General features: G+C 35.4%; 1 protein-coding gene across 1 annotated transcript in view; it reads right to left on the bottom strand.

Moving 5' to 3' along the window:
• The window catches only part of DGKB (diacylglycerol kinase, beta 90kDa), a 273,672-nt gene that overhangs the window by 139,523 nt on the left and 121,250 nt on the right, over positions 1–12,899 (bottom strand). The window contains exon 4 of the mRNA XM_006832292.1: positions 8,450–8,603. Coding sequence (XP_006832355.1) covers positions 8,450–8,603 — 154 coding nt within the window. The remainder of the gene's footprint in view (positions 1–8,449; positions 8,604–12,899) is intronic.

Raw genomic sequence — 12,899 nt, 5'->3', positions numbered from 1 at the left:
CTGGAAAGGACTTGTAGTCACTCTAGGTCCTTTCCTTAGTAATTTCCATCTACACCACTAATTTCCATCTGATATATGTGCTTACTTACTACACATATTTATTTATTTTGATGTCTGCCTTCCCCTCAGAAACACAGACTACAGTGGAAGTTACAATTGGAGGGTTGCCCTTATTGTTTACTGTGTATCTCAATCAATCTGAATAGTAATTGGCATAGTGAAAGCAATCAATACATGTTTTTGAATGAATAACTCCTGAAAGTATTAGAGTTCATACACTGCCCTTCTGTGGCACATGTTTTCATATTTGCTTAGAAATGAAATGAGAATTTCTTCTTGAAACTTCCTTCCCTCCTGTTCCACCTGCACCTGCACCTGCACCACCACCCACCTCCTTCCTCTAACTATCTCATTCTAATGACTTATGCAATAGGGTGCCTCCTCTGCTGCTTTGAGTTTTACTTAGGCACCTCTTTGGTTGTGCTCCCTTTGTATTCAGTTCATAACTAGAGCATTATGTTTGTTTTGCTGGAGTATAAATGATCACCTAATTGTGATTGTCTTTCTGCTTAGAGCTAATGATTCCTTAGTCTTCCTAAGGTTATTCTGGAGCATGATGATTTAAATAAATGGAAGGTTGGATGCAAGAATTGTTGAATTAAAAAATTAATAATTAAATTGTTGTTGTTTTTAAATGCTGTCAAGTCAGTTCCAATGCATAGTGACCCTGTATAGGGTTTCATAGGAGTGGCCAGAAAGCTTGAATCACCACCCTTGCAGTTCAAACCAACCTTGCAATCCAGCACATTAACCCACAGTGCCACACCAGGTCAATTGGCTACATGATCTGATTTAAAGCAGCTAGGATAACCTCCTCTTTCTGCCTTATGAAATAACTAATAAGAAATAACAAAAATCTATTATTTTGACCTGTGACTAATGCTGAATATTACTTTCTATAGATTAAAAGTGTTGCATATTATAAAGTATCAGCAAGAAGACATTGTATACATATCTGATCACATTAATATAGATTACATTCTCTGTTAATTACTATACTCTTGTTGTTGTTGTTGTTGTTGTTAAGTGCCTTCGAGTCGGTTCCGACCCATAGCGACCCTGTACAGGGTTTCTGAGGGTGTAAATCCTTACGGGAGTAGAAAGCCTCATCTTTCTCCCGCGGAGCAGCTGGTAGTTTTGAACTGCTAACCTTATGGTTCGCAGCCCGATTCGTAACCACTATGCTACCAGAGCTCCTACTAAGTTGATGATTTTTAAAAATTATGCCCTATATAAAAAGATAGCTGAAGGCACTTTATTTCAGAAGTGTGTATATAGTTAGTTCAGATACGGAATGGATGAGGTCAAGGATGGATCATATATTTTACAAGAGGGAGATAATTTTCAAATGGTTGTCAAGGCTGCCTTCCAGTTGCATATCTAGGTACTACATCTTATTGACCATTGTATGTCTAAAATGGAGCACACTTTGTGCCATTTAGAGTAGTGTTTAAATTGAGGCTTGATTGAGTAGGATTTACTGTAGAGATAAGGGCAGCAAAAATATCATTCAGGCAGGGAAACGGTCCTGAGTAAGCAGAGCAAGTTTCAGTCACAGAAAACAGTTGGGCATGAAAAGGAGGTGGCAGCTATGGGGCAAAAATATAGAATTAGGATATAAGTAGATCCTGTAACTGCATGACCATGTATGTCATGCTTTGGAACTGAGATTTTATTATCTTCTTAACAGCATCGCCATGGCCTACAGTTTAATCAAGGCACATCAAAAGGTGAAGATGAGGCAGAAGGACAATGGATCCATGTATCCAAATCTCTCCTCTGCTATTTCTTCAACAAAATACCTCTGTTTTCATCTTCTCTAAATATCAGAAATTTAAGCTTGCTTGAAAAAATGATTTCTGCTGCATCCATAAAATCTCAATGAAACACTTGATGATGAAAACCTAAAATAAAGAAGTCCTGTGACTAGACTCCATGAATACTCTCCATACTAAGTACCCTTTAAACTTGGGACTAACACGATTCCCGGCGGTCACCTTTCATCAAAATAATAGATTTACCTATAAACAATATCACTTGTGAAAACTGTGCTCCCATCAATTAATCAACTGTATGAGACTAGCACTGGTCTGCAAACTACAAGGTCAGCAGTTCGAGCCCATCTGCCACTCCACAGATGAAAATGAGGCTTTTTGCTCCCTCACAGATTTAAAGCCACAGAAACCCTATACAAGGTAGCTATGAGTCAAAACCAACTACACAGCACTTAATTACAACAACAAGTGAGAACAAATGGGCAACATTTACCCTACAACAAAGATGAGAAGATAAGGGTGGGGCAAGATACCGATCCTAAGTATGTTGACCATTGTGAAAACTGTAACTAATGTCATTGATCAAGTTGTATAAAAAATTTCAAATATGAACATAATTTGTTATGTATATGTTCAATTAAAACACAATAAAAAAAAGAATGAAAGAAACTATTTTGGAGACAGAGAAGTCCACACAAGTCTGGAGCCATGCTAATGAACAGTGTGTGGCACAAATAAAGATGCGCCCAACTGTGACATTAGCAGAGTATTTGGGTAGAAAGGATTAGGGTGGCTAAAGGAAACAATTTTGCACTTAAGTAACTATGAAACTTGAAGCAGTGGAAGGGAGCATGAAATTGAAGATTTTAGGATTTCAAAATGGATAGATGTTGGGTACCATTTAGCAACTGAGACGACAGGAGAAGGAGCAGGTTTAGAATATAACACAATGAGTTGACTTTTTGTATGGAGTAGAGGAGAGCAAGAGATACATGGATCGATTGTCCTGCCTCACCCTCACCTTTTGAGACACTTCCTTCTCATGTGCCCTTGATTGGACTCCCTATAGGACTCAGTAATGCAGTTAAGTTCACTGGTTCAATCCCACCAGTAGCTCTTCAGAGGGGAAAAAAATTGAGTCTATGTTCCTGTAAAGATTTAGTCTTTGCAAAGTTGAGAAGAGATGGAAAGGAGAGTGGAATGGAAATAGGATAATTCTTGTTGTATGGAGGGGGTTGCAACCAATGATATGACAAGAAAAACATGCATGACTTGTTGAATGTAAAACTGATGATCCTGTTTGTAAACCCTCATGCAATTTACAATATTAAGTTAAAAAAAGAGAGATTTAGTCTTGTGAACACTACATAGAGTTTCTATGAGTATGAATTGATTTGATGGTGTTAGGTTGGGTTTGGTTTGGGTTGTCATCTATACATAACAAGGGGAAGGATTTAAATAAACTTAGGAAGTTTGAAAAGTTTAACATATTTGACCTGTTGTTGTGTGCTATTGAGTTGGTTATGACTAAAACCTGCCCTGTTATAGGATTTCAAAGAACAGCTGCCGTGTTTGAATTGTCAACCTTAAATGTATTTATTCTACAGTGCTATACCATAAGAATACATTTTTTATATATAAAATATATTTTAGAAACTTAAGAGGTGTTAATGGGCAGCAAGTTGCAGTTACAAAAAATTTTTTCTGGCTATTCTCAGTGTTCAATTTGTATGGAATGATATATGAGATCATTATATTTACTTACATTTGAGCATTTGTGACTCACTTGTGGAAAACTGAAATTTCAAGTGACTGAAAGACTGTGAAGAGAGTAGTTCAAAGGATGAAAAAAATATCAAGAGTTGGTTAGTGAACTAAAAGAAAGGTGAGGAGTAAGGACCCTGACATCGACAGTGGGGCAGAAGAGATCTTGACAAAGCTAGAAAGCTAAGGCATAGGGATACCTTCAATAATTAAAAGTGTAACAAGGAAACAGCAGAAGTAATAAACTTTTATTTAAATAGGGAATAAGAGAGAGGCATATATACTGGAACAAAATGTTTCATAAATGTAAGTCATCCACTACCAACCTCTCATGGAATGACGAAGATAGTGGGAGACAAAGGGAGGAAACGCAAGAGTTGAAGTGAATAAGGATAAATGCTGTAAACTGATGGTACATGGAGGGGACTGCAATCATTGTAATGAAATGACGTATATGATTTGTTGAATATGAAACTGGTAATAGGCTCTATAAACCTTCACTCAATTCTAAGTAAAAAGTTGAAATAAATAAATCATTCTCTTCATCAAATAATAGATGAATTGGTAGATATTATTTTTGTTCTTGTAAGCACTCCCAAAAAATGAAAACCTTGGCTATGCACACATAAACATACACATGGATTCTGTGTGTTCTCATGTACAAACACACAGGCAACCATATATATATTTTAAAGCATTTTTTTTTCAATGAAACTGAACTGTTTGAATCTTACCACATTTAATTCACATTGATTAACAAAAGTAACATATTTTTCATGTTTAATTGGGCTGTTTATTAAGAAGTTTTTATTGTTTTGTACATATTCAGTGTAATAATAGCTATGATATTCCTATTCATTGTATGGAAATGAAATATGATGAATTCTAACATGAGTAAGCAAATCAGATTTTAATACCTTTCAACTCAAAAGTAATTGTAATTTGTGATTTTTTTCAACCAAATATGCATCCAGCATACCAAATTCAACCAAACCCACTGTCTTCGAGTCTATTCCATTTCATAGTGTACATCTGGCACAGATAACCCAAATTATTACAATTCAAGATTCTAGGAACAGAAAGACTTTTATTTTACTGAGTCAAGGATACTGCAGCTTCTCAAAATTATATTGTTATCCAGAGTTCCTTATTACACAGAAAAGGAAAACAACAACAACAAAAACTACCAAAGGTAGAGATGAAAACAATATAGGGTTAAAAACAGTTCTAGGAATAACACTTATGTTTTAAAATGTGGAGACTAAGTTTTAGGAAACAATTTCCTATTGTTACATGAGAGTCATAAATCCATTTTATAATTCCTTTCAAGTAAGTCTGTGTAAAATATGTGATTATCTCAAATAAAGTACGGTCTGTTCTGATTTGGTTCTGTTATTTTTTTTCTCATTTTGAAATCCAATTAGATTTTTATTCCTAGTAAATTTGGCATCTTCTATTCAGTAACCACTATATTGTATTAGAAAGGAGGTTTGAGATTTGAATTCCTTGCAAAATAATCTAAGTAATTAGATTTGTTCTCTCTTTCTCTCTCTTTTTTTTTTTTTTTCCAAATCTGGCACAGATATTCAGTTGATTTACAAAAAAGTTTCATTCTTCTGCCTAAAACTCAAGACAGAATTGTTTCATAAAAATTAACATAAAGACAACAATGTTATTTTATTAAAACCAAGGTATGTGCAATTCATTTATAGAATGGAGTAAAGAAAGCAGAAGTTTAATTTCTAGATCAAAGTAAGGGATGTCCCAATTTAACATGTTTCACTTCAGAACCCTATTAAGCTCTTATACCCACTTCAAGAAAAGACCAACTGGAACCCATTTTAAGAAAAACAGCAAGTATAAACTGGTCTTCTAATATCTTATCTAAGGGGAATTATTTAAGAGACCAAAAGAAAAGCAAAAATATACAATAATTCAAAGGTATTTGAAGAGGTATAATGTGGAAGATGTAGAATTGTGTTGTTTTTTTTTAAAGCTAGAAAGAGCATGTGATGATTTTAGGAAAAACAAACCATATCATTAACAGAAAGGGATGAGACTTAATAGTCTAGGTTCTTCATCAGATTGCCTAGGCTTTGCTTATGGCTCAACTATATAATTTTTAGGAGTCCTGGTATAGTGCTGTGGGTTAAAGCACTGGACTGCAAGGTTGCTTTGGACCTCAATGCTCCTCCTGAGAAACCCTATACAGAGTCACTATGAGTCCGGACTGAATCAATGGTACTTAGCAACAATAACACATATGCTTTTTATTTGCATGCCTTTAAGTTTTACTCCATTAGCATGCCAGTTTTTAAAACTGTCTCTCATCTCCTTTGCCCAAACTACTATAATTTGCCTTGTGATACTGGGACTGGGATTCTGTACACCTCTTTTGAATCCTTGAAATCTGTTCAGGGGACTTGCAAGGACAAAATGATATTCATAATGATACTAAGATATTAGTTTCCTTTTTCACATTCATTTTCTTATGAGTGTACAGTGGAGTCTTCTAGAAGCTACATGACATGTATTTTATAGCACCAGATGAAACAACTAAGCAGATACGAATAGATATGCGTATCCATCTGTCTCCTAGGAAGCCATGCATTACATAATTTGGTAACAATGTAAAATAATGTCATTCTTTTCACTTCTTTTTTGTTTTAGAAAATTATTTATTAACATGTAATGGTTTGATTATTGCTATTTTATAAAATCTCAACTTTAATATGATACATATCAATACGTACTACCCATATAAACTATAGCTTTATGGAGTCTTAGATAATTTTTAAGCGTCTAAAAAAGTGCAGATACCAAAGAGTTTGAGAAATGCTTTTGGTGACATCATTTTTCTGTTGCTAGCTAGGTTCCTATTAGGTTCATTGTTGTTAGTGCCAAGGAGTTGGAAACAGAAAGCTTCTTCAGCAAGCAGCTGGTAGACTGAAAACCCTTCCTTGGGTTTAGCAGTCCAGTGTTTATCCTACAAAGCCACCACACTGCTAGGTTCAGATTGTTGTTGTTAAGTGCCTCAAGTCAGTTCAGTATCATAGCCCAAGGAGAAACTTGCTCTTGTTAAGTGCCATGGAGTTGGTTCCAACAAATAAGGACCCTGTATAGGATATCTGAGGAATGGCTGGTGAGTTCGAACTGCTGACGTTGCAGTTCAATTAGATCTTGCAGTGTAGTGCTTAGTCTACAGCGTGACACTAAGACTCCAAAGAGTGACTGATGAGCACTAAAAGCAGAATGAAAAACAAAAGAAAGGAGAAGGAACTTGTTTCTGTTTGGTTATACGCTTTTCTGGTACTCTTTCCAACAGTTCACTCCCATAGCGAATGGCTCTAATAAAATAGTTTCTACTGTTGTTGTTGTTAAGTGCCATTGAGTTGGTTCCAACCCATAGCGACCCTGTATAGGGTTTCTGATGGGCTTGAACTGCTAATCTTGTGGTTCAAACCGACTTTGCAGGCCAGCTCATTAACCTACAGTGTCATACCAAGACTCAAGTTACCAGCATATGCTAACAAAGGAACACTGAAGTCCTTCTATTGGCTCCAACACTGCTATGGTGATGCCCCTCATAAATGACCTAAGTTCCAGGGCTTCAGCTCTCCTTGAGCACCTCTGCTACCAAAGGCAGCCAGGAAGTACTCCCTCCACAGAAATCCTAGCTTGGACCTGCCCTGCAGCATTCTCTACTGAAAATCTGCATTCTAGCTCTAAAAGCTATTCCTTTCTCCCCTTCTGTGTTTATATTACTCCAAAGCAGGAGTGGTATATACTTCCTTTCCTTCTACCTCTGCATTGTTCAGTGTTTTTGCTTTTTCAGTCCTTGAACACTGTTTTTAACTATTTCCGATTTACATTCTCAAAAGTCCTGGTGTGGTGCTGTAGAATGAGCAAGGTTGGTGGTTTGAACCCACAAGTTGCTCCTTGGAAACCCCATGCAGGTTCGCTGTGAGTCGAAACATACTCATTGCACTTAATAACAACAGTGTAATAAAGTGTGACTTCTATTTCCCTGACTCGACATAGACTGATACAACAATCCAATGATATTGATGTGTTATGCTTAGAATGTTGCTCAGGATGTAAGAACCAGTATCTATCTCTATGCTGACAAAAACATAAGCACTAAAATCTACTAGTGGCTCCTCTGAAACCCTATACAAAGGCTCCTATGAGTCAAAACCCACTTCTCTGAACTTAGCAACAACAGAAAATTAAGTCTTTATTAAGCTTACAAATTTTAAAATGTGAAAGAACATTGGTAATCAGAACACTTGACACTATTATAACTTTTTATACAACTGTTTTGTGACTACATTTTCATTGTTGTTGTTGTTAAGTGTCATTGAGTCGGTACTTACTCATAATGACCCTTTATAGGGTTTCCAAGGTGCAGCTGGTGAGCTTGAACCACTGACCTTGAGGTTCAAAGCGAACTTTCAGTGCAGCGATTTACCCATAGTGCCACATTAGGACATTTTCATATATATTGTTTTTTTATATTTATTCAATTAAATTAAAAAGGATAACTTTCCCATCTGTGGTAAAAATATCTTTTTTAAAATAATTACCTAAAGAAAACTTACAAGATATTGGATGACATATGTACTGCTAACTGTAAGGTTGACAGTTCAAACCCACCAGCCACTACAAATTTTATTATTATAGCAGAAATATTTTAAATGATTTACACAACCTTAGTGTGATAGCATAAATCATGGAAAAAAGGCAATTTTAAGTAAATCATATTTTTTCTCATAAAGAATTTAATATTTAATTTCCATTTAAGATGTTTACAGTATATATTTTTTAAGTAAATAATTAAGCTAACTTACCGCCTGAGAGGAGAGCAGGCTTACTTTTTACCATTGGACTAGAATGAGGAAACTTGTTGCTAAATGACATGAAAAGGTGTGCGGTGAAATCTTCAGGAAGCTCAGCTTCCAGGAATGTCTTCATGAATAGCTTGAAACCTTCAAAATCTATTGACTGGAAAAAAAAATAATAAATCCAAGTTTTAAAACATATATTTTACCATGCAGCCAAGTGAGATTTTGTGCTATGTTCAAAGTCATTAGAAACAGAAATAACCTCAAATTTTATATCCAAATCTATAGAATGTTAACTACTTGAGAAACAGTTTAACACTGTCAATAAGCTAACACTGTTGGTAGACTAACACTAGTAATTGGGCATCTATGTCTTTCTTGTGGTGTAGTAGGAGGAACAGAAACTGTCAATTCATTCGTGTCCACTTCCATGGTGTCTGTATAACCTTAAAATTGTACTCTTTGAAATTTATTTTCCTTCTCTGTAAATTTGAGATAATACTCTCAATCCCACGGAATTGTGATGATCAAATCAAGTAATTAATAAGAGCACACTGATGCATGCAGCAAGAACTTCGTATAAAGGAATTCCCCATCTCCTGTCCTTGTCACTAATGATGACCATTGCATTTGAGAATTGTAAACAGTAGTTGAAATTAGAGTTTCAGCTAAAACCCTGGATAAATTGATAAAAACAAATTCTAAAGTGATGTTCTAAACTTCATAAAAACCCCAAGCCCCCCCCCCAAAAAAAAAAAAAAAAGAAGAGAGAAAAGATAAAAACTGATATAAGATGGCGGGGATAACAGTAATTGTAATAACTCAGTGCAGAAGAGAAACTAACAATTAGAGCTTTATTGTCCGATGAACTTTAAAAAAAAAAAAAAAAAAAAAATCTGTCAGGAACTGTTCACTTCACTCACTGCTGTGAGGTGAATTTATTTGGGGAGAATTTGCTGCTGTGCTAGATGTTGCCATGTTCACTTTGGGTCATAATGATTGATGCCACTTTCTAAATTCAAACATAATGAGAGGGTTTCACTGGAACTACGCAGTGAGCTTGTTCTTTTCAAGCAGATGAGGACAGTGGGTTATGGCCTGAGTCTTGCACTTTGGAAACAAAAGTAAGTGAATCATGCTATATTACCGGCATGAAGAGGCATGAATGTTTGCTAGGACACATGAGATCCTAGAGCCGAAGTCTAGTGAGGTTTTCTTGGGTGCTAGCCAATAAATTTGGAGTCCTTGTATGGTGTTGTAGGATTAGCTCTGGACTACTAACCACAAGGTTGGTGGTTCAAACCCACCAGCTGCTCCTTGAAAACTCTATACTGGGTCACTGTGAATCAGAACTTACTTAACGACACTTAACAAGAGCAACAACAACAACATTCAGGAAATTAGCTTAAGAGACCAGAAGACTAGATGAGATGTTAGAATAAACCGATATCTGTCGAGACTAAGACAGTACAAGGTAGGAGGGACTTCAGAGGAAATTCTTAAAGAAACCACTAAAGCACCTCATGTGCTGATGTTAGAGACAATGATGATGGATCATTAGGAGGATGATTAGATCTGTTTACTATTCTCTCTTCTATAGCCTGCTATAGCCCTGATGAGGTACCAAACAGAAGCCAGAAAGGTATTATAGAGGAGAGTGTGGGGAATCTATGTCTGAGTTGAGTTTGTGCTGATTCAAGTTCAAGATTTTTATTCACATCCAAAATTAGGCACACTAATTACTGAATTGTGACTCTGTTTGCTTCTTGAAGTGACCTCAAGTTTAAATTGAACAGAAAATCTATTACTGAAAACTGAGCAGAAAATCCATGAGCTTGCTGGATTTTCAGCTAAAGATGAGGAAAGAGTACACTTACTGAACAAAATATAAATGAGTCAGGGTAGTTGAAATTAGCTGTGTTTTATGCTATTTATATGGTAGTCAGACAATGAAGAAATACTCAGTATAACTAACTTAATTATTTGTGGTTGCTGTTGTTAAGTGTCATCAAGTCATTCTGACTCATAACCTCAGTATTGTTGTTATCAAGTGTCATTGAGTCAGCTTCTTCTTACGGCGACCCGACCCTGTATAGGATTTCCAAGGAGCTGACTGGTAGGTTTGAACCGCCACCTTGCGATTCAAACCAACCTTTAGCTCAAGGGCATATCCTGCAGAGCCACACCAGTACTCCTCAGTATAACTGAATTCAAATTTTCAAGACGATAATTAATTATCCAAGAAACATTTTCAAAGAGTATCATCATCATCCCCAATACCTTCACTGTTAAAATCCTTTGTCCAAAAATGTTCAAAACCTGAGGATGAAATAAAAATCCTAGCAAATTACCAACTTAATGTCACTAAGTAATAGTTTCTCTCAGCCAATAAAACATAAGCATTTTATGAAACACTGAAAAAGAACTTCGATCTTGTAATCAATCCCTTCTACTGAGCAGCAGTGATATATGAAATCTGCAGTTATCCTTGATGAATCTCAGTGGTTTATAGTTCAGTCAGTGGTGGTACTGTTGTAATTCTGCAAGTCAAACTACTTCACAGACTTACAATTTATACAGGTATACACAGTATACATGGCTCTAGAATTTGCTTCTATAACTGTACCACTGTTTAAGACTGGATAGGAAGTTATTGTCATTCGTATAAGTCTAGCTACAACCAATCTGGAAAAGTCCATCCATGACAGTCAATTCATACTTTTCCTTAGTTGATTTACTTTCATGAAGTTTTTTTACATGGTGTTTCCCAATTCTAAGCTGAATGATGATTTCGTTGCAAATCCATCTAGTATTGATCATTCATCACTTAAATATACCTGAACTAATTTTGAGGTAGCTGTTATTTAACACTGCTTACTTGAATTATTTTCATGTAATAAAACTGCATAATATCATTTCATGTGTTACTCTTTCCTATAAGGGAAAAAACAAAATCTAGAAAAGTCTATGCCTGAAAGTTTTTAGCCAAGTTAAATGTTGTTTTAAGTCCTTAAGTTGGTCAGGGTTCGGTGTGACCCTGTATAGAGTTTGCAAGGCTTTAAATTGTCCCTAGCAGAAAGCCTCATCTTTCACCTAAGGAACAATTGGCAGGCTTCAACTGTAGACTTGTGGTTCATACCCCAGTGCTTATGTGTGGAGTCATGTAATCGTGAAATTCAAACATATATTTGCATGCTGTATGATAAGCACTGAACTGCGAACCACAAGATTGGCGATTCAAACTTACCAGCCACACTTCAAAAACACTATAAGGGATCTCTATGAATCAAAGAAGTTCTGGTGTGGCAATGTAGGCTAAACACTGGGTTGCCAACCACAAGGTAGACAGCTCAAATCCACTAGCCAATCCTCAGAGAGCATATACATGCTTGTTCTGAGTGGGAACCTAGTCTATGACACTAACAGCAACATGAGTCAAAGGTACTGAACAGCAACACATATCTCCATATTTACATTTCATATATATGTATATATGCATACATACATGTAACTATACAGTCCTGTTGACTAATCTGTATGCAGACTTTTACATAATGTGTCAGTATGGACACAAGTATGTGATTGGAAGGAATATTGCTCTGTGGTTGAGCTTTGGCTTTGGTTCTAAATTCTAGGTAATTTTAGGTAAATTCCTCATCCTCAGTAAGTCTCAGTCAATATCTAATTTAAAATGAGGATAATAACATTTACCTCATTTTACTACTGAGAGGAACAAATTAGGTCATGGATATAAAGTTCTATCCACTGTGATTGGCTCTCAACATATGGTAATCCATGCAGTAAATATTTTAAAAATAGTATTACTCATCTCAAATATTATTCTAGTAATGAAACTGTATATACATAAACTAAAAGAAAATCATTTTTAAGACATGTACACAGTAATTAGGCTAGTGTTTATAAATGACAGACATTCTTATATGTATACATTATAAACATACATGTACACAGGGGCTTTAATTTAAAAGGTTTGCTGAAAATGAAATGAAAAGATTATGGAGTTTTTCCATGAACTATTTGAAGCACCCTTATATATGTGAGTTTATAAAGTGATATGTCATTTATATACCCATTTATATACTTTAGACAGAAATAGGCACAGGTTTGATAGTAATGGGCACAATTTCCTTACTCAGTTTAGTGTAACTGAAGTGAAAAAATGTAGGGAAAACCAGAGAAAGCTTAAATTTGGCAGACTGATGTACAATTTCTGAAAGGTGAGACAAAATTATTTTTATAAAATGTCATTTTAGAAGAGACAGAATCTGTTTTTCCCTTTGTAATTATATTAGCTAGTGTAATAATTGCAAGCAGTGGAGAATGACTAATTTTATTATTGTATTTATTGTAGATAAACCTAAAATAAAATATAACATACAGAGATAGCATTAAAGAAAATAATGTTATGCATTTTAGAACATAAATAAAGTAATGT

The sequence above is a fragment of the Chrysochloris asiatica genome, unplaced genomic scaffold (assembly GCF_000296735.1).
Source record: "Chrysochloris asiatica unplaced genomic scaffold, ChrAsi1.0 scaffold00006, whole genome shotgun sequence".
In the NCBI taxonomy this organism is placed as follows: Eukaryota; Metazoa; Chordata; class Mammalia; order Afrosoricida; family Chrysochloridae; genus Chrysochloris; species Chrysochloris asiatica.
The sequence above is the reverse complement of the archived record's forward strand: the minus strand, read 5'-3'. Positions and strand labels throughout refer to the sequence as shown.